This window comes from Rhineura floridana, chromosome 4 (assembly GCF_030035675.1).
Source record: "Rhineura floridana isolate rRhiFlo1 chromosome 4, rRhiFlo1.hap2, whole genome shotgun sequence".
NCBI classification, from domain to species: Eukaryota; Metazoa; Chordata; class Lepidosauria; order Squamata; family Rhineuridae; genus Rhineura; species Rhineura floridana.
Window position 1 is genome coordinate 201,323,443 of NC_084483.1, and position 23,279 is coordinate 201,346,721.

At 42.5% G+C, this 23,279-nt stretch overlaps 1 protein-coding gene across 3 annotated transcripts in view; it reads right to left on the reverse strand.

Moving 5' to 3' along the window:
- The window catches only part of XPO1 (exportin 1), a 43,340-nt gene extending 33,152 nt beyond the window's left edge, over window positions 1–10,188 (reverse strand). Inside the window, exons 1-4 of one of the 3 annotated variants that reach the window (XM_061625790.1) lie at window positions 8,593–10,188; window positions 4,923–5,054; window positions 2,199–2,300; window positions 1,236–1,265 (exon numbers count right to left, since the gene is read on the reverse strand). In XM_061625790.1, the coding sequence (XP_061481774.1) occupies window positions 1,236–1,265; window positions 2,199–2,300; window positions 4,923–5,048 (258 nt within the window). In that variant the 5' untranslated portion in view covers window positions 5,049–5,054; window positions 8,593–10,188. Of the gene's footprint in view, window positions 1–1,235; window positions 1,266–2,198; window positions 2,301–4,922; window positions 5,055–7,742; window positions 7,763–8,592 lie in introns of those variants that run through there. The other 2 variants (XM_061625791.1, XM_061625792.1) reach the window with 2 other exon arrangements.
- Window positions 10,189–23,279: the final 13,091 nt, after the last annotated feature.

The window sequence follows — 23,279 nt, forward strand, 5'->3', positions numbered from 1 at the left end:
GCAGAAGATTATGAGTAAGTGAGTTTTGTCTTGTCTTGGACATTCTTTGGCAGTTTCACAGATGTATTTTATGTTTTTTCCCTACCACATCTTTATGGTGCAACATCTTCTTATACCACTCCTACTTTACTAACAAAGCAACAGATTAAGAATAATCACAATGAACATATACAAATCCATATTTTACCAACTCAGATCTAAGTTAAACTAGCCCAGTACTCTCTACTGACTAGCAGTGACTCTACAAAGACTCAGGCAAAGGGTCTTTCCCAGCCCTGTTATCCAAGATCCTGTTAAGCTGCAGATGATAACACACTGAACCTAGAACCTTACACATGCAAAGCATGAATACTAATTCCTCCCCTAACAGACTGCTGTTAACCATACAAACACACTAAGGACCACTTTACAAGTTACATGTAAACAGTGATAGATGCAACTCTTGCACCCTTTTTCTATGCAAGGTAACATGAAGCTTCTCTCTTCCACAAGCAGCATGCATGCACATTGCAGCTACACATGTGTGCGTATATCATGCAATGTAAACATAGTAAGGAAGGAAAATAATCAAATTGCATCGTGTCCAGTATTCTCTGCTTACTGGTATGTCATTGATCATACTATTTTACAGCTTATTTTTTCTCTAAAATTATTAGGTGTTAAATTCTTGTAGCAAAAACTCATAATCTTGCCAAAATAAACTTCTCAGGACTATCTACAAAAATGTGTATACAAGTGATCCAAGGTTCTGTGTAGTATTCCTTCCCTTGAATTTTGTGTGATTATTTATATTTTAAGTCTCAAAACTTTATTTATATAGACAAGGAAATTACAAATGATGGGACAGAAATAGCAGATTAAGAAAAAATCTATACAATGATCCCTGTGGCAGAAATTTTTATGGGACACTTATTCTATGTACAAAACCCATTCCCTCCCACCACCCCAGAAACCAAAACAAGGAAAAAAAGCAATTGATGAACAGAATTCAGTTAAAGGGAATCAAAAGGGTAGACCTTGTGGAGGCCTGCCGTCAAAGCCTAGCTGTGTCAGTTGCACAGGAAGACACCCCTTTTCTTCCTATTACAAGCAATCAACATAATGGAACATTATGATTAATATCAGGTAGTGTTAACAGCTTTAAGAAAAAAATGACTGCATAAAAGCCAAATGTCATAGTGCATAAATTTAGCACCAAATCATTTGCAATTTATGTAAATTGAAGAATTCTTTACCTGTTGCTTTCTTTCTGTTCCTCTAATCATCTTTTTTCACAAGACAAATTTGAGTTTTAAAAAATACTGTTGATAAATCAACTTAAACATTAGTAATGTCTGTGAGTATAAAAAGCAAAGTTTACCAGGCAAGCAAACAGGCAAACATGGTTACTTAAATTTAGTACTTTGAGGAAGTTCTTAACTTTGCCCTAAAATTTATAAAGCCCCATAAAAAAAAAATTAAGACTTTAACAACTGCCATCCAAATTCTGAAGGAAATCATCAGAGCACGGCTGTATTCTATCAAAACATAACTTTGGCAAACTGTGTGTGTTCAAATACTGTGGCCATGCACAAGTTTCATCAACTATATGACAACCACTTTCACATGTTTGGCAAGTCATATTTAAACCTTTAAAATTTCTGGAGCAAAAACAGAAGTGCAGTAGGCTGCAGAATATCTACTTTAGCCAGTCTCTATCCTCATGGTATGGATTGATTAACTGTACTGCAAGCAACTACAGATTGTATCCAACTGAAGTGTCTGGGGTACCTAGTTTGATTTAAACTGTGCAGGATAATACCAGTCTTTCAAAAAATATTGAGGGATGTATTTTGCCCTCAGTTATGTGCACATGGCTCTCATTAACATAAATGAAAGCCCAACACATTATCTTAAGACATGATATGGCTATAAGATTTTGTAACACTCAAATCTGTTCATAATTCAACAAGAGTTTTTATGCCATTCCCAAGTGACTTAGAATTTTTCAAGTCTTTTACAAGAAAAAAAAATAACTGACAACCTCATGGAAACATTGTGTGCTAGTCCTGGATCAGAATATAGTGCTGGATCAGACTAAAAAGGATTGAAGAAGCAAGCAAAAAAAGTCAAACAAATGCTAAACCTGAAAATTGTGATGCCTTCCTCAAAGCCTGAGTGGAAGAAAGAACAAAATCAATTAGATATCATATACTTACTTTGGTGTTCATATTCTGAGAGAATTCCAAAATAGTATCAACTCTTGTCCATGCATCAGGGTGCTCCTTTAAGTGAGTTAAGACCTCTTGTGCCATCCTTTGCTAGAAAAGTGAACACAAATATTTAACAGCTTTCAAAATAGCTTATGCACATGGTTCTACAACACTTCCCAACAAATGGACAGCGAAGGCACACAAATTTTCTGAATTAAAAAATTAGATGCGTAATACTCTAAGGCATACACTACCTGCATTTCTCCATAGGTCATTGACCAGGGTGTGCTTCTTAATTGAAAGGTGGTATGCCCAAAACAGCAACTCAAGCTGAAACTCCTGACAGCCTCCTCTGAACACCAGTAGTTCTACAGTTTCTTTGCACCAGAAGTGACTAAATAATCCAGTCACATCTGATACAGACATTTATAGCAAATAACTTGCCCCCAACAGTTTGACCAGAAAGAGGCAAGGCCAGAGCAGTGAATCATATAGGATAAACAGTGGGCAGCCTGCTCTGCAGATGGTAATTTAGGCAAACAAGAGGCTTTAATTATATATCTCACATGGCACAATAACTGTTCTCTCCCAGTACACTAGCACACCCTGCTACAAAGTTTGGGAATTACTAGTTAAGTAATTAACTGCAATTTCATGATGAGAAAATTTAGGCAGTTGGGTGTCTTTATCATGAATTCTCTGAGGATAGAAATAAGATCAATCCACAATAAGGAGTCTGTCAATGCCCTAAAAATGCTTTTAAAATTCCAAGCTACAATCTGAATCTTATTTCTACTCACTTGACAATAACTGCTCTTAAGATACACATGTTTCATAGTAGTTTCTCAACCAGTGTTAGAAAATAAAAGCAACATTAAGAAACAGCACACAAAAAATGATTCCATGCTAATAAAGGGCCAAGGTCATTGAAATTTCTAGACACAAATTTAATGACACCCACACCTATACAAACTTTTCCAACTGCATTTGCATCACTATATTTTGCTGAGAGATCCAGTAGAAAGAAAGAAGCACCCTAAAATTAGACTGGAATAGAGACTCAATTCTAGAAATCTGATCACTAACAGCTATGGCACGGTGCAATTATGAAAGACACCTTCTACAGCAAGCTGTCAGAAATTAAACGAGATATGAAACTTGGGGGACGACGACTGCAGGGCACCAATGTCAACTTTAGAATTAGGTGCCAAAAACTATCTTAGAGGGAGAAATTCCAAGTGTAGAAATGGGAGGGGGGAAGGCTCATGGTACTGTGAATCCCAATCTATTCAATACCTTTCAACTACTTGGTATAACTATGCAGAGTCTGAAGTTCTAGAATTTGACCTGTCCCTTCCTACTCATCATGGTGAATGCCTCAATAGAGAGATACAAATATTGATTGAGGAAAATGCTTCTTTAACGCACATCATTCTTAAACATCAATGAAATTCTAGAATCATCAAGCTTTAAGTACTTACTAATTTAATTTAATTTAAAACAGAACCGCTTTTTAAGGTTTTGCAATTTTGCTTTGCTTAAGGACCAAAAGTCCAGGAGTGCAATATAGACTGCCATCTCTACAGATAAACTGGTCCGGCTAGACCAGCCTTTCCCAACTAGTGGGCCACCAGGTGTTGTTGGACGACAAGTTGGGAAAGGCTGGACTATTTAATTCAACCCAAGAAATTAGGATGCAAACAAGGGTACAACAGATTAGACCAGGAGTGACTTAGTTTATGGCCCTCCAGATATTGCTGGACTATAACACTCCTGACCACTGGCCATGCTGACATGAGCTGAAGGGAGCTTGAGTCCAGTAACATCTGGAGGGCCACAGCTTAGCAATACAGAGGCATGAGGAGCAATATGAAGATAAGGGTACCTCAAACAGAGATCAGGGTGTACATGGGTGTAGAAGGTCCAACAAGTTTCTGTCTAGACAATAGAATGGAAAGCTTATTGCCCTGTCAAAGCACTTGCAGCTTTGGACAGCTACTGAAATCAGACTAGAAACTTATCAAGAGAAGCAAAAATATGTATGAGAATTATTTCTATTTATTAATTTATAATCCACTTTGTGTCAGAATATGCTTCTAATTGATTTAGAAGTATAAAAACAAATTACACAGTATTTAAAATTCTGTACAGAATCTGAAAGAGTTCACATAATAAAAAATCCAAATTACATGTCTACTTTCAGAGACATACAGGTATGCTATATGTAAAGGAACTGTCATTAGAAGTCTAAGCGAGCAGTCTACCTTCAACTTAAAGTCTTGACACAAATTTGGATTGAAACAGATATTTGCAGGTACTCTTTAAAACTGCCTTTCCAAATCTTTGGGTCCCCTGAAGTTACTGAGCTACAATTCCCATCATTCCTGACCATTGACCATGTTGGATGGGGCTGATGGGAGTTGTAGTCCAATAGCATCTGGGAACTCAAAGGCTGTGAAAGGCTGCAAGATTAAAGAATGAGAACAAAATAAAATTCAGCCGTGTTCCATCATTATGTTACTGGTATGCATAACAAAACAAGACGCCACAAAAGTGTTTTTCAGCATAACTGTAACATTCCTGTTTGCTTAGGTCTCTTTAGATACAGTTTGACTGCAAGTTTTACTAGCATATGAGAAGTCTTCAAGAGAACAAGCTGTTTCTTCCTCTGTAGATAAGGCTTAGACATAATCAAATTGCAGGTTTCTGGTTTCTAAACATATACTCTACCTGGGCTCCTTCTCCATGATACAGGCAGTTCACCACATTATCCAATAGATTTATATCCAATTTCTGGTTGAAATCCAGCAGCTGCCGTGCTGCATGGTCTGCTAACATTGTCATAATTGCTGGCATAGATTACTGCAATTTTAAAGAGAGAAATACTTAAGTTTAACATTCAGAGTTCTTCCCAACTGCCTATAAGACCATTTCAGCTCTTATCATTTACTGGAAACATATTCAAATTTTGAACTTATCTTAAAATATAAGTGAATCGTTCTGCAAATAATTCTGTCATACTAAATTCTGTAATTACTACACATGAAAGTCTATGCTTGGTTAACATCAAAACAAGAGAAAAGATTGCTTGCATTTTCACCAGGAGTTAATGAATCACAAAACCATGTTCACTATACCAAATACTCAAGAATTTTACAAAAACACGTGCGTCTTTAGAACTTGCAACACTGGCATCTGATTTCTGTTCTCTGCCCTTCCTGAGCCATCATAAATTAATACTGTTAACTATAGAAGTACCAAAATAAATGTTAAAGCATCCACAGATTTTTAGACTTTGGGGGGCAGGGGAGAATTCTGACTCAAGATGATAATAAACACATTAAATACTTGTAAACTAAACAAGTCAGTCTACCAGAACACATCACTGTATGAACAGCATTTAAACGCAAAAGGATTTGCTATTATTTTCTGTAACAGTCTTTTCAACCTACCATAGGGAAGGAGTAGACAGCAGGCACACACATTTGATGAAACACTGAAAAACTGGTGCCAATTTATGCTATATAGCAAATTAATATACCCTCCCATTCAGATAGCTTTACCAAAAACACATTTTAACAGTGCAATCCCACACATATCAACTCAGCAGTCAGCCCCACTAAGACTTACTCCCACATGTGCACATAAGGACTGCAGCCTAAGTCTGTCCCAATGGATTAAGTTCTTATAGAAATATACAAGTTTTGACAGCAGGACTTAGAACACAAGATTAGCATTAACTAATTTAGCAGAATAAAATCATATCTAAATAGTTAATGGATCATTAACTGTTGCTGAAGATGAACCACTGAACTGGCATGAATGGGAAACTGAGGCTACTCACTCCAGAGAAAAGTGCATTGAACTCAGTGGGACTAAAATTGCACTGGACTGGGCTCTAAGTAACTGTAGAGAGCATAGTGGTGACAAGCATCAAAGAAACAAGTTTCTTTCAGAAAGAATAGACTCCAAACAAGCCAAGTGAACTGCAGTTTAGTAAGTTTAAGCACAGCAAGTATGGTTTACATCTACTGTGCACATGCAATTGCCCCCCCACCAATTTAAGTGTTAAATTTCCACTATATTAATATTCAAAAAAGTAAGGCACCCCCCCCCCGTATTTAGTAGTACACTTTCCTCAAGTGCACAGTTCACAAGCTCCAAGTATCAAGTTACACACCCCTTCTATGCTTGGACACACCCGTTATAGTTGCATCTACTGTTTCAGGCTGGACAGTTACACACAAAAGCTTTGAAATTTGTCATGCACCTTCCACCTCCTCAAACTGTAACATACATAACTGCATCAGGACACATCTTAGGTGCACATTTTTCTCCATGTGACTTGTCTTATAAGCCTCATCAATGCAGAAAGACACAGCACTCTGCCACTTCTGATCTCTTTAAAATGACCTACCTTCTCTTGATCTAAGGTACAGACGGGAAAGGATACATCAAGAGCACACATATGGCCATAGCTAAATTTAAAGTGCCAATATGTCAATATATACATTCATGAATCTGGAAACCAACAGCCACTGGATGTTTCAGCCTGAGCACAGTAATAGAGAAATCACTGATTTCAAATAATATAGGAAATAAACTAATTAAGTCTCCCATAATGTCTATCCAGGGTTATCTATTATTAGATGTGAATCTATCTGCACAGGGAAACCACTTGGAACACGTGTTGCCAAAAATCAGACTTCCACATGGCTAACTTTATTTTGTGTATGTAAGTAATTTGTCCAATGTCATTAACCTTAGGATTGTGAAAATAGGTTCATTCCTTTGCACTCAATTCCTCTACTCCATTAGCAACTTTACTGCCAGTAACTGATCACAGAACTTAACCATGAGGCCAGTGCTCCCAACAGCAGGCTTCCCAAAGTTCTAAGTATGTCTACACCAGAGAGCTTTCATATTTTCAGGAAAACTGCACAAATATGTACACAACCAGAAACCTATGGGAGGCTGCGGAATATGGAACTTAGGGCTGCAGTCTGCCCTTTCCACAACTATAAACGATTCGCTAACGTTTCCTCGAAAAAAGGCATTAACTTCCGATTACAAAAAACGTGAATGAATTAAGAGAAACCACGCTGGAATCAGGGATACGTAACGTAAACAGATGTAAGACACACGCACATGGGGTACATCCGAAGACGACAGTTACACACCCACCCACTGGAAAGGCCTCGGCTGCCGCCCTTCGCCAAACAGCAAACACACTGCAGAACATGCAACATTCACGCTACTATTGACACACAATTACGTTACGATCTAAAGGTTTTTTTTAAAAAAAACCCTCCCGAAATATCTAACACAGTTAACTAGCCCCGGGCGGGCGAAGCTTTAAAGAGGGATTTTTGTTGCCTTCCCTCCCCGACAGCGATAAAGAGCAGCTGGGCCACTGCAGCCCCTCCCTCCTCTATCCCTGCTTTCTATACAGGCCCCCACGTGATCCAGGCGGACGTTTCAATACTGCTGCACAGTGAGAGAGAGAGAGAGACACACACACAAAAAATATTTCTGGAAACTTCCACTCACAATAATTCGCAGATTATGCTCCTTACTTTCTCGACCCGCTTTCCAGCCTCTCCTCCTATATTTCCCTCTACCTAATGAATAAGACCCTTTCTCTAATCTCCCGCCAGGCCGCCTCCGTCCCCCCCCCCCCTGAGTTTGCCACTCAACTCGTTTCCTAACCCTACACTTGCTGCTTTGCTCCATCCTCCCCGCCATGCTCCAACGATGGCCTTGGCTTGCTGGAACCTGATGGGCTTTCCTTCTCCGTCCGATTACTTTTCAGGCCTTTATTTCTGGTTTCCCAAGCCGCACGCCGTTTATTTGAACTGCTCGCGCAGGCTCCAAACCAGGCCCCCTTAATGCAGGCTTCCCCGCCGAGGCCCGTGGCCTTTTGCATACACACCCCTTTCCCTTCCCTTCACACCCTTTTCTCCATGAGGCTTCAAGCGCAGCTCCTCTCCACGCTTAACCATGTCATATCTACACACTATGGAAAGGCCTCGGACTTTGTCCTCTCTACACACATCCATCTCCCCTCCCTCATCACTGTTTCCCTTGGGGAAACAATAAGGAGCTCATCAACGCCACCCTTACAAAGTTTAAGGCCTTGAGATTCATATGCATCACTTCCAAGGGCTTCACGCCTTTGCAGTCCTCATACTTTTCACTCGTCTAAATAGCGTATCCTTGTAGGTCACCCTCTTCGTCTTCGCTACCCCCTCTTCAACCCCCGACCCACTTCAATTGATTTACCAAACTGAAATTTCCCCCCCTTCCCCGCAGCCCACCTTTCTTCTTCAGACCTCTCCGTCCCCCACCCATGCCCCATGCGCAAGTTTCCATTAATTTTTTTTTAAAAAAACTCACTTACCTAATTGAGTATCACAGCTACTTCTCGTAGAGAGGGAGCGGAGAGCAACAATCCAAAAAAAAAGAAAAAAGAAAAAAGAGAGAAAGCCAAGATGCACGAGGAGGAGGAGTGGGGCGAAAAGACCTGTCCAGCCTTTCTTCCTTTTCAACTCCCCCCAACACACAGAAACAAAAGAGAGGTATCTTTCTCCTTCCACTTTCACATGAGTCCCCGAAGTCTTGTTTCATCCAAGCCCACCCGCCCCCTCCCCCCCAAAAAAGCCACTCAACTAACTACCAAAATAAAGAGGTTGGGGAAAAATTACCAATAAAAAAAGGGGAGGGAAGGCAAACAGACAGACACACAACCCAAGTCACTTTCTGTCTCTCAAACTCAGCAAAATTGGTAACACACCCACACAGAGGATCACGGCTTGGCCACCCATTCAAACGCTCATGCACACCCTAAACCCCCTCCTGGTTCCCCACCACCACTATCCTCCCCCACAAAAAAGGACAAAACGCAAAAGGAGTGTGATTTGATTCGAGGCAGGTCTTGCAAGAGGACGAAGGCAACTCCTGAGTCCTCTGCTCCCCCCCTTTCTCTCTCTCCCGCCCTTTCCTTGAGATTCAGTTGTATGGGGACGCTCTTAACAGCAATGCCCCCTCATACCCACAAGAAAGTTATAAATATATATGTTTTCCTTTTCAAGAAGAAGAAGGGGAAAAAAAGCGATTTCGAGGAACCTCAGCACAGGTACGCAACCACGCTGCTTCACTGAAGTTGAGGGAGACTAGCCAACCTTTGGGGCCTACACACACAAACACACAACTCCTTCCAAAAAGAAGAGATGGAGGGGGCCGATTCAAAACCAGGAAGCCCAACCCGCAAGGCGCCCACACCTCAGTGGACCCCTCGTTGTACACACACACAAAACACACGCAATGTAAATATAGCTGGGTATTCTGGAGTGGCCCTCAGGAACTCAAGCCCACTTTCGCCCTCCTTTCCCCCCCCCTTGCCTCTCAAGAGGAAGTCAGTCAGGCCTTTCCTCACAGAAGGATCTCCCCTCAGTTCATACCTGGCGGCTGCTGATACTACTATTAACCCCCCTCTCTTCCTCCTCCTGCCACTCCACTCCTGCGCTTAATGAACCCCGCTCCGCTTACCCTCCCTCTCTCTCATACACACACACACACGAGCGCCCCCCACGCAGTTCCCTCACTCGCTCCTCGACCCACCCACTCCCCTCCGCTTCACACGGCAAAGGAAAGGAGCGCGCAGGGCGACTACTATTGCCGATCGCCTCAGCTTTTTTCCCTTTCTTTCTATCTCTCTCCCCTTTTCCTTTCTTTTCTCCCCCTCTTTCGCTGGAGGTGGTGGTGGTAGTGGCGGCGCTTCTCCTTCCGCTCGTCCCCCCTACTCTTCCTCCTCCTCCTCTCCTCCTCCTCTAATGCCACAGACTCGGAACCGGCTCAAACCGGTTCAGACTGGGAGATTCCATCTCGGTTTAGTTTTCAGCCCATGGCGCCTCGGAGCGCGCGGGAGGGGCGGGAAAGCCTCCGCCCCAAACCGCCTCGCCTTCCCATTGGCTCCGAGCGGTGACGGAAGCAGTGGGGAGGGGGGAGAGGGAGAACGGGGCAGGGAGCTCTGATGGTGGGGAGGGGGAAAAACAAAACAAAACACCAGCCCAACGCCACATAACATAGGACGCGGACGGGATGCGGATCTTTGACTTTCATTGGCTGGCCGGGTTGTCTGTCTTGATGTCTGTCTGTCTTTCTTTCTCTCTCTCTCTCTCTCTCTTTCCCCCCCTCCTGCCGATCGCGCGGGCTTTTTCGGGAGAACCCCGCCCCCTTTTTAAAAACTCTCCCGCAGAGGTTTGTTGGGAGGAAACAAGAACGGGTGGGTTGGTTGGGAGGGGGGGTGAGTGACAGAAAAAGAGTGTGCGCGCGCGGAGCGTAGGAGGGGGGGAACAGTACTTAGCCGCTCTCTGGTTGGATGCGAGCAGCTGTCTGTCTCCCCTGAAATCCTCCTCATCTTCTTGGCACTGCCAAAGTCTTCAAGCAAGTGTTCTGCTGACTGCCGCTTTCTGATTGGGTGGCCGCTTTAAATGACGTCAGCGCGGTCGAAGCGGCAGTTTTCGGCTCGCGGCGCTTCAGTTAGATCATGAGCGCGGGGGGCGGCTGGGGCTGCAACGGTGGGAGGGCTTGCCTGGCCGGGGATTGTGGGTGGAAATGGCACCTCAAGCAACAAGAATAGGCAGGGAAATAAATTAGGGTCCCTCTGAGGGGTGAGAAAGGGCCGTGTGAGTTGGAAAACGGGTTTCCTCGTGAAGAGGCAGTGTTCTTAACGCTCAGAGGCTGAAGTTTGCAACAGCACGGACTTAATCCTGATTATTTGTCTCCCTGTCGCTTTGTAGTTTGATGCCATAAAGGATACCACAAACTGAACTTACAAGATCTGAACAGGGTGGTTTATAACAGATGCTCTTGGAGGACGCTGATTCATAAGGTCGCCATAAGTCGTGGCACATAACAACAGCAATTTTGTACCACCAGAGAAGATGGCATGTCTCTTTCGTGTTTCCCTGGCCTTTCACAGTTAAGGTATTTGTTTTGTGGGATCCACCTCTTCCCCTGAGTTTAGACTGTTCTCCTTTGGCTGGAATGGGATCGTTTGTATTTTTTTTTATAACTAATTGTTTTATCTGTTTTTATAATAGGTTGTTGTTTTGTTTGCTGTATATTGTATTGTAACCTGGTCAGGGACCTTATGGTGAAGGATAGGTATGACATTAAATAAGTAAATAAAGTTTATATTCTGACATAACGAAGTTCTACTTTCCTTGAGATCTGGTATAACATAGCGGCTAAGAAAAATGAGTGATGAGTTACGATGGCCTTTTCCCAATTTTGCTTCTGCTCTGAACTCACTTTCTGCCTTAGCCTATATGTGACATTGGGGGTGGAACTTTAATAGCATTGATTTACCTTTCACCATTGTTGCTATGCAAACGTTTATCATTATTTATTTTATTTAGACATTTGTATACCACTTATATTTAAATAAAACTCCATTCTCTGTTTATTTTATTAATAATAATAATGGGTAATGAGGGGTCTGGTGTCCACTTAGCCAGCATGGAAAAATAGTATGCAGGGCAAAATCAGCGCTGCTCCTACAGGCTTATAACATTAATAAATTGCAGCACAGTCTTAACCATGTCTATTTGAAAGTAAGTCCTACTTAATTCAATGGGGATTACTCCCAGATACGTGAGGCTAGAATTGTATCCTTACTGATGGGGGGGGGGTTGAGAAAGTTTTACGGAGCTCGAGAAGGAGGGAACAATGCCTTCTATTGGGGTGGGGGTTCCATTCAGCTATTAGCTGCTGCTCAGCACCTTTTAGCCAACCTGTTTTTTTTTTTTTAAAAACTGTTTGTTTTTTAGAATTCTCTTACCCAATCAGTCGTTGCTGAGTTTGTTGTTTTCAAGGCTGGCCAAAGACACTGTGCTGTGTGCCCCCATCGTTTTGCCATCATAGGGGCAGCACGTTGAGAGTGTAAGCCAGGAGCATAGAAAGTTGCCTTGCACTAAGTTGAACCTTTGCTCCTGTAGCTCAGTCTTCTCTATTCTGATGGCAGAGCCTTTCTAAGGATTCAAACAAGGGGACAATCCAGACCTACCTGGAGATGCTAGAGATTGGATTTAGGACCTTCTCTGTATAAGAAGATGTTCTACCACTGAGTTATGGCCTTTCCCCAACTCTTGGGGTGTCATTTGAGATTTCCATTTTGGGTATTTAATGGGAACCGGAGTGTCCCTCTTGAATTGCACACTACTTCATTGGTGTTCCTAAAAACATTGCAGCCTTTACTTGACCTCATGAGTTGCTTGTGTAATTGGCTGGCTGTGCTAATTTGCTAGCAGAACGCCCACCTTTAAGGCAGGCTGTATATGTCTGTTGGAAGAGAGGGGCAGGCTTTTATAGTGTCAACATGCACTACATCTTGACAAACATACCTTATGTATGCATGTGTACTCCCATATACCCAATAGGGTCCTGTCATTGAGTTGCTTGTGCCACCCAGTACTATATGTACTTCATTGATAGGATCCCACTGGACAGGTGCATACCTAAGTATTATTTTCCTATACTCCCAGAGGAAACTGTTTAATCTATCCCTGCTCCAAGTAGTTGGTGGCAGCTGGCTGGTGTCTTAATTACAAATAAGTATGGCTGGTTGTATCTGTTTAGTTAATAGAAAATAATTTTGCTCTTTGGTTGCAGGTATGGGCTCACAGTTGCAGGTATGAGGTGAAATCAGTAGTTCCCACACGCACACATTGAAACAGAAAATATAATGTATTGGCAGTATTTAACCAAGTACAGTGCAGATGGGTTAGGTGGGTGACTTAAAATGTGTTGAGGGATAAGCAGTTGTTATACAATCTTAAGTGTGTACTGTAAGAAACCAACTGGGTATATCCCTATTGCTGTCTACTGACTGTATACCTATGGTCAATTGTCTGACTTTTAATTGGCTAGTAATAGTTTTTAAGACAATTTATTAGCCAATTAAAAGCCAGACAATTGACCACAGTTATACAATTAAGGTGGTTTGAGTGAATGGGTTTAACTTAAGTATGTGAGATTCTGTAAGAAGTAAAAGATTATTAACTCTTCTTTTATCTACTGATAGTATCTAATGGTAGTATTTTCTAGTAATACACCAGAAAAATATATAAAACATGGACCCAAGTTCAAGGGCTGTTAGTATGTGGAGGGTGAAATCTGTCCATATTAGCTTCAACTAAGTGTGGTCAGCATCCTTTGCCTGAAATTATGACAATGGAAATCACCCTGAAAGGCAGCTTTATTTCCTAGTTTTAGATATAAAAGTGGAAGACAAAACTGTAATCACATTGGTACAGGGAAGTGCAACTGTGTAGCCTGCATGGAGGTAGATGTGTCTTCAATAGCCTCAAATCTTGGCATCTTTACTGGTAGTCCAGATTTATTAGTGGCCAGTGTTAATAAACAGCTACATTTTCATTGGATTGGTTTCACCAATAAATCGTACCTTTCAGATCAAAGTTAAAAGAACAGTATTGCTATTCACTACTTATGGATGAATACACTTAGTCTGAAAAGCCACTCCTATGTGTAAGGTATTGCTTTTGTTTGCCACTCTGGGCTCCTGCTGGGAGGAAGGGCGGGATACAAATTAAATAATAAATAAATTTCCTTCTGAAGATTTTTACAGAAATACCTAACATATCTTGTATTATTTGTGTCTGCAACCTAATATTCTATGTGTTGTAGTAACAGGAAAGGAGACCCTGAGGGGCAAACAGCACATTTCAAGGAAATGTATGTAACAAAGCCCTGCCTTTTTCTTTTTTTAAAAAAGCATCCTTGGAAGGTTGCAGTTTGGGGCAGTGGTTGGAGCTTCCTTACTGTTTCTTGACAGATCAGAGTTTGTCATGGTGTAAATGAATCTGATTGTCATCTTGGGAAAAAGGATGGGATATAAGTAGAAGCCCAGGACAGCAAACAAATTCATTAAAAACACTTTAAAATATATTAAAACAAAACGTCTTTTAAAAGATTTTTTAAAAAATCTTTGTTAGAACCAAAGGCTTTCACAACAATTAAATAGTATAATAAAACTAAATAAAATGTAGTCAGGTGACCCCCCCCCACACACATACATTCTCACCATTAATAAGAGAGTTCCCAGCCAGTGTAATCCAGCAAAAATTAAGTATACTTTAAGATCTGCTGATACAAAAACAAACACTGAAGCATTAGGACATCCAGCATAAAATCATCATGACATCAGAAAGTCTAGAAAAATAAAAATGTCACCTAGCAGCAAAAAAAAAGCACAAGACTTTTATTTTTCAGTAAAAAATAAAAATCCACAATGGTTGCATAAAGGATTGAATATTAATTCTGCTTTTATCCTAAATTTCTCTTTTGGAGTTTGTTAGTTTGGCTTGTCCCAACTTCCCCATAACTCCTTTTCTATAGTTATCTCTGTTGCTTTGCTCCCTTGTTTGTTTTTATTTTAAATATTTTACAGTGTTTTTTTAAAAAAAAAACCCTCAAAAGCTTTGATTAAGAAAACAGAAAACCATTTGTTTTTCTTTTTCCAGTTTCCTGTTTCTTGTGTTGGAATAGTCTTTTTTTCTTGTTTATTTTTATCTCTACAAAATATGAAAGTTGGCCCATTTGTTTCTCACATTAGTCTTCCTGCATAATAGGACATAGCCTCTGAAAAAGAAAAAAATAAGGGGTTATATGCATGCGGTGAAAGAGTTGTGCTGCATGTCATTAATTAAATCGCAAAACACCGATGGGCATGGGAGGGAGTGGTATTCCTACCGCCTCCCTTACCCTTCACAGCAATGAATGTGCTCTCTGGAGAGACTATCCCATTTCCCAAGTAAAAAAAACTGCCCTTTGAGTGCTTGGGAAATGTGCTGCGCCAGGCACAAGAGCAACACAGAGAAGATGCAAGGACTGAGGATAATAACTGGACATTCATTGTCTAATAAATGATGTTTGGTGGGTGTTCTTTACTTAGTATACCATTTCTCACCTTGACTTTTGTAACCTCTCCAGCTTTCCCTTATCACACATCTAGCATTCTACTGTTGGAATCATTCACTTCTCTAGTTGTTCAGGCCATGTGATGCTCCTCTTCAAATCTGTCCATTGTCTTCTTACTTTCTTTTCATCCAGCCCAAATTCATTTCTATGGATTTTAATGCTGTCCATGGTCTCACTTCCCCATCCCCAGCTTCTTGTCGTTCTTTGTGTGTCCTTGCCTGGTACCTTCATGAAGGCCACATTCACACCATACATTTCAAGCTGGCTTCAGTCCTGGTCATGGGACAGACACTGCCTTGGTCGCCCTGCTTGATGATCTACGCCGGGCATCAGACGGGGGAGTGCATCCCTGTTGGTGCTGCTGGACCTCTCGGTAGCCTTTGATACAATCGACCATGGTATCCTTCTGGGCTGTCTAGCTGGGATGGGATTGGGAGACACTTTTACGGTGGCTCCGGTCCTACCTGATGGACAGGACCCAGAAAGTGGTGCTGGAAGATGACAGCTTGACCCCCTGGCTGTTGGCCTGTGGGGTACCGCAAGGTTCCATTCTGTCTCCCACGCTCTTTAACATTTATATGAAACCGCTGGGAGAGATCATCAGGAGATTTGGAGTACAATGTCATCAGTATGCTGATGACACTCAGCTCTATCTCTTACAACCTGATTGCAGGGAGGGAGTGCTCATCCTAAACTGGTGTCTGGAGGCTGCGAAGGGCTGGATGCGAAGGGCTAGCCTGCTCCACGAGCTAGAGGGAGCCCCAGCTGACAAAGCGTCAAGGTGAGTTTGGCAGCAGGGCGAGGAGGCCAGGGCCCCCTACTCTGCCCGTCTGTTCCCTGACCTCAACTAAACCGCAGTCTCCAACCCATTAACGTAATAAATCTTAAACAAAACTTTGCAGGTAAGAAGCCAGCAGGGGTGTGGGGGCTTTCCAGTGTTTTGCACCGCCTGCAGCATGTACGACTATCTGCCTGTTGGACAGAAGTCGTGGGTGTGCTCTCGGTGCAATGAGCTCCTGGCTCTCCGGGAACGACTTCATTTCCTTGAGGCCAAGGTGGCGGACCTGGAAAAGCTGAGAGAGGCAGAGAGGTGTGTGGAAGAGGCCTTCAGGGACGTTATAGCTGTGTCCCACTCCAATGATGATAGCTCTCCTGCTATCATGGAGAACGATGGTCTTGGGGAAGGAGAGCATCCAGCTGAGGAAGAGGGAAACGATCCCTTAGAAGGGACCCATTCCTTGGGGGATAAGCAGCTATCCTCTCGTGCCGAGGATATATCTCCAGGGGGTGGAGGGATCCTTGTAGTGGGTGATTCGATCATTAGGAACATAGACAGTGGGGTGTGTGATGGGCGTGTAGACTGCAAGGTGTTTTGCCTGCCTGGTGCGAAGGTTGCGGATATCGCCCGTCGTTTAGATAGTTTGGTAGACAGTGCTGGGAAGGAGTCAGTGGTTGTGGTGCACGTTGGCACCAACGACATGGGGAAATGCAGCCGTGAGGTCCTGGAAGCAAAATTTAGGTTGCTAGGTAGGATGCTGAAAGCCAGGACCTCCAAGGTGGCTTTCTCTGAAATGCTACCAGTTCCACGCGCAGGACCAGCCAGACAGGCCCAGCTTCGCAGTCTCAATGCGTGGATGAGACGATGGTGTCGGGTGGAAGGGTTCGGATTTGTTAGGTACTGGGGAACATTTTGGGACAAGCCAGGCCTGTACAAAAGGGACGGGCTCCACTTGAACCAGAATGGAACCAGACTGCTGGCACTTAAAATTAAAAAGGTAGCAGAGCAGCTTTTAAACTGACTGAGGGGGGAAACCCGACAGGAGCTGAGAAAGGTCCGGTTCGGAATAAACCTCCCCCCTGGGATAAAAACCAAAGAAATGATGAAATTTTAAAAGGGGTAGGCCTAGAAGTAGGCATTGTGAGAGCAGGAGCACAGGATATAAATTCAGAAGAGCAAAATTACCACAGGCCTAACCACAAGTGCCAAAGACACTTGAAGAGAGACACTGCTTACAAGTGCCTGTACGCTAATGCTAGGAGCCTCCGAACCAAGATGGTTCGGTTGGTGTGAGATTAAAAGAACTGAGGGGAAAAGAACTGCATATGCTGCCTTGTGCTTCTTGGCATGGTGGGATAAAATAATGAAGCCTTGCTAGTATAAAGAAAACTTGTGCAGTGCATCTCTTAAGTAGTTTGGTCAGCAAACAGTAGAGGTCTCCTGTAGGGCATTTTAACATAATAGTGGGATAGGAAAACTATGAAGAGGAGAACTGGAGTGCTTGGTCTTAGAGGAGAGCATTGATATAGTGAGCATAACGGAGACCTGGTGGAATGGAGAAAACCAGTGGGATACGGTTATCCCTGGATATAAACTATATCGGAAGGACAGGGAAGGAAGTATTGGTGGCGGAGTCGCTCTATACGTGAAAGAAGGCATTGAATCCAGCAAGCTCGAAACCCCAAAAGAGGCAGACTCCTCCACAGAATCGTTGTGGGTGGTGATACCATGCCCCAGAGGGACTTAATACTGGGAACGATCTATCGTCCCCCTGATCAAAATGCTCAGGGAGACCTTGAGATGAGATATGAAATTGAGGAAGCATCCAAACTAGGAAATGTGGTAGTAATGGGTGACTTCAACTACCCGGACATAGACTGGCTGCATATGTGTTCCAGTCATGACAAAGAAGCAAAGTTTCTAGATATTCTAAATGACTATTCCCTAGATCAGTTGGTCATGGAACCGACCAGAGGGACGGCAACCCTGGACTTAATCCTCAGTGGGGACCGGGACCTGGTGCGAAATGTAAGTGTTGTTGAACCGATTGGGAGCCGTGACCACAGTGCTATTAAATTAAACATACATGTAACTGGCCAAGTGCCAAGAAAATCCAACACGGTCACATTTGACTTCAAAAGATGAAACTTCACAAAAATGAGGGGATTGGTAAAAAGAAAGCTGAAAAACAAAGTCCAGAGGGTCACATCACTCGAAAATGCTTGGAAGTTGTTTAAAAACACTATATTAGAAGCTCAACTGGAGTGCATACCGCAGATCAGAAAAGGTACCGCCAGGGCCAAGAAGATGCCAGCATGGTTAACAAGCAAAGTCAAGGAAGCTCTTAGAGGCCAAAAGTCTTCCTTCAAAAAATGGAAGTCTTGTCCGAATGAAGAAAATAAAAAAGAACACAAACTCTGGCAAAAGAAATGCAAGAAGACAATAAGGGATGCTAAAAAAGAATTTGAGGAGCACATTGCTAAGAACATAAAAACCAACAACAAAAAATTCTATAAATACATTCAAAGCAGGAGACCATCTAGGGAGACGATTGGACCCTTGGATGATAAGGGAGTCAAAGGTGTACTAAAGAACGATAAGGAGATTGCAGAGAAGCTAAATGAATTCTTTGCATCTGTCTTCACAGTGGAAGATATAGGGCAGATCCCTGAACCTGAACTAACATTTGCAGGAAGGGATTCTGAGGAACTGAGACAAATAGCGGTAATGAGAGAGGAAGTTCTAAGCTTAATGGACAATATAAAAACTGACAAATCACCGGGCCTGGATGGCATCCACCCGAGAGTTCTCAAAGAACTCAAAGGTGAAATTGCTGATCTGCTAACTAAAATATGTAACTTGTCCCTCGGGTCCTCCTCCGTGCCTGAGGACTGGAAAGTGGCAAATGTAACGCCAATCTTCAGAAAGGGATCCAGAGGGGATCCTGGAAATTACAGGCCAGTTAGCTTAACTTCTGTCCCTGGAAAACTGGTAGAAAGTATTATTAAAGCTAGATTAACTAAGCACATAGAAGAACAAGCCTTGCTGAAGCAGAGCCAGCATGGCTTCTGCAAGGGAAAGTCCTGTCTCAGTAACCTATTAGAATTCTTTGAGAGTGTCAACAAGCATATAGATAGAGGTGATCCAGTGGACATAGTGTACTTAGACTTTCAAAAAGCGTTTGACAAGGTACCTCACCAAAGACTTCTGAGGAAGCTTAGCAGTCATGGAATAAGAGGAGAGGTCCTCTTGTGGATAAGGAATTGGTTAAGAAGCAGAAAGCAGAGAGTAGGAATAAACGGACAGTTCTCCCAATGGAGGGCTGTAGAAAGTGGAGTCCCTCAAGGATCGGTATTGGGACCTGTACTTTTCAACTTGTTCATTAATGACCTAGAATTAGGAGTGAGCAGTGAAGTGGCCAAGTTTGCTGACAACACTAAATTGTTCAGGGTTGTTAAAACAAAAAGGGATTGCGAAGAGCTCCAAAAAGATCTCTCCAAACTGAGTGAATGGGCGGAAAAATGGCAAATGCAATTCAATATAAACAAGTGTAAAATTATGCATATAGGAGCAAAAAATCTGAATTTCACATATACGCTCATGGGGTCTGAACTGGCGGTGACCGACCAGGAGAGAGACCTCGGGGTTGTAGTGGACAGCACGATGAAAATGTCGACCCAGTGTGCGGCAGCTGTGAAAAAGGCAAATTCCATGCTAGCGATAATTAGGAAAGGTATTGAAAATAAAACAGCCGATATCATCATGCCGTTGTATAAATCTGTGGTGCGGCCGCATTTGGAATACTGTGTACAGTTCTGGTCGCCTCATCTCAAAAAGGATATTCTAGAGTTGGAAAAGGTTCAGAAGAGGGCAAGCAGAATGATCAAGGGGATGGAGCGACTCCCTTACGAGGAAAGGTTGCAGCATTTGGGGCTTTTTAGTTTAGAGAAAAGGCGGGTCAGAGGAGACATGATAGAAGTGTATAAAATTATGCATGGCATTGAGAAAGTGGATAGAGAAAGTTCTTCTCCCTCTCTCAAAATACTAGAACTCGTGGACATTCAAAGAAGCTGAATGTTGGAAGATTCAGGACAGACAAAAGGAAGTACTTCTTTACTCAGCGCATAGTTAAACTATGGAATTTGCTCCCACAAGATGCAGTAATGGCCACCAGCTTGGATGGCTTTAAAAGAAGATTAGACAAATTCATGGAGGACAGGGGTATCAATGGCTACTAGCTGTGATGGCTGTGCTGTGCCACCCTAGTCAGAGGCAGCATGCTTCTGAAAACCAGTTGCCGGAAGCCTCAGGAGGGGAGAGTGTTCTTGCACTCGGGTCCTGCTTGTGGGCTTCCCCCAGGCACCTGGTTGGCCACTGTGAGAACAGGATGCTGGACTAGATGGGCCACTGGCCTGAACCAGCAGGCTCTTCTTATGTTCTTAAGAGAGAGATGTGGTATGCCCTGCATGAAGGTGTAACCTTACTAATTTGTCACTTCGGGTTGTTGCATCCTTTGCTTTTTTCCTACATGGAGAAAAATGCCTACCATCTTCTAACTTGCGTCCATTTTAGCAGTTTTGCACATGACAGCATAGGCATGTTCTGATAAACTCCGGAAATTGTGTGAAGTAACCCGTAGGGCCAAGACCACACTTCTTGGGTGTGTCATGAAGAACAACTCACTGCATGAATGAGAGTCATTAAACAGCAAGTGTTCCCACCTGTGATCCAACTAATGGTTGGGAAATAGGTAAACTTGTGTTATGTTCTGCTTCATTGTACATAGTTGAGAAATGAAACGCTAGTTCTTGTTGCAAAAATAGCATCTATTTTGGTTCCCTAGGATTGCATACTCTGTGCTCCATAATGCTAAAGGATGCAAAGGGGAAGATTTGCAGGGGAGTCATAGTTTCCCTAGCCAAGTTCCCCCACAAGATTAAGTCATCTAGGATTATTTGAAAGAGAACTGCTAGGCATAGGAACACTTAAGTGCCTTCTCTCTACACTGGGAGTCTCCTCTCCTAAAAGTCGTATTTGCTTCACCTCAACAAACAGTTTGGAAATGCATCTCATAGTTTGTTTCCCCAGGAGCCAGCATGGCAACTAATACTTATAACAGAAAAAAATTAATGTGACAGTGCTACATGCGATCAAAGTCTTGAACATATGTTTACAATTTATTGCCAACGTTTGGTGGCTGAGTTTCTTTTCCTCTTCCTGTCTCATCCCATTTGCCTTTTGTGTCTTTAGATTGCAAGTCTGTGGGCATGGACTGTAGTTTTTATTGCTGTTATGTAAGTTTCTTTGCTATTTGACCGAAGAGTAGGGTAAAAAGGCATTACATAAATACTTAAATATTTATATCCTTTTCTAAGAAATGTGCTTAAAGTGGCTTACAGTATCATTTAATGTGTTTTATTGTTAGACTTTAACCATCCCTAATAACAATTGCATAAAAGCAAGCAGCAGTGAGTTCAAAACAGTGAGACCACCCTCTTGAGCAGGTAGGCAGCATTGTTCCATCCTTTTGGATTGCCATTTTGGTAGTTTTGTTGAAACGAAGGACTAGTTGACTCCCCCCCCCCTGTTTTGATAAGAACAGCTCTTGAAACGAAGAAGGTCTCTGTTGTTTCCCTGCTGCCCAAGGTTGATCTTCTGGGTGGCTATTCGTAAGGCCAACTTAAACCTCCTAAAGAGTTCTTTGTGCTAGAGAGCATTGCTAAGGCAGAAGAACATGACAGGTGCTCATTTTCTAAGGTGAACATTTCTAATGTTATTTATATCGTGTTATTTATGACCATTTCCTTTGAAACACGTCAAAGTGATTTAACAATAAAAACATAAAACAAACTCAAATACAAAAGAATTCCAAAACCAATACAGATACAGACTGGGATAAAAATCTTCATTTAAAAGGCTTGTTGGAAAAAGAAGATCTTTAGTAAATTCCAAAAGGACAGTGGAGACAGGACCTGGCCGCTATGTGATGGGAAGAAATTCTAAAAGATAGGTTGCATTCCTACATCATACAAAATGGACCTCCTGTTGGGATGGTATCTGCAGGAGCCTCTCAGCTCCAGAGCATAGTGATTGATTGGGTATGTAAGATGAGATTATCTGTTAGGTATCCTAGTCCTTATGCATAGGGCTTTGTTCACCAGTGTCAGTGCCTTGAACTTTGTGAATGGGAACTGAAAATGGAAAGTTTAGAATTGCCAGTCGACAAAAGCTGGTCTGTAATAGCTAAGAGCATGAGATGGAAGTACATATATCAAATTTCTCTTTGCCGTTAAATGACTAGATGGCCATAAAGCAAACCTCCCAATATCAGCTCTCCATCACTGTAAACAATATTTTTGCTTCCCATGCTTTAGCTTGTTGTAACTTTTACAACAACTCTGCAAAGCTGACCACTTTTTTTCGGTACCCATATTGCAGGAAGGGGGCTGAGGAACAGTAAGGCCATATAACAAGTTTATGGCAGAAGCAGGGTTCAAACCAGAAGTCATCTGATTCATAGCTGAGTCTCTTTCATGTGTTTAATCCTTGGGAGAAAATATCTGCTAGTAGCTATTACCAGGGCTGTGGAGTCGGAGTCGTGGAGTCGGAGTCAGAAGCAATTTTGGGTGGAGTCGGAGTTGGTAGAAATGTACCAACTCCGGCTTCAAAATAAATTTTGATTGACAATTTTTTTAAAATATAAATTTGAAATGTCAAAGAAGCTTCCCATGAAGTCAGCTGTAGTTGAGCATTTCACCATAACTCAAGATGGAAAACATTTTGTGTGTTAGTGTATGACACAGGACCCAGATGAAGACAAATGCTGTGATGCCAAGATCAGCGCATATTCAGGCAGCGATAAAAATGCTCCTATGAGAGCTTCCAATTTAAAAAGAAATTTACAGCCCTTTCCAGGGCTGTGGAGTCGGAAGCAATTTTGGGTGGAGTCGGAGTCGGACAGTAGAAAAATAGAGGAGTCAGTCGAAGGTTTGGCGTACTGACTCCACAACCCTGGCTATTACAGGAACACAAGAAACCCTCTTTTCTTGAGTCAGACCTAGCTCAGAATTGTCTATGCTGACTTGCACAGCTCTCCAGGGTTTCAGGCAGGGGTCTCTTCCAGCCCTATGTGGAGATGGGGATTGAACCTGGGACTTTCTGCATGCAGAGCGCATGCTCCATGACTGAGCTGCCGTGACTGATCCTCCCCACAACCACTTGAATTAATGAATTTGAAAGGGGACTGTGCATAGTGAAGTGATTTCTTTTTCCTGGAGCTGATTGATTAGCAATCCAGGTGTGTCCCC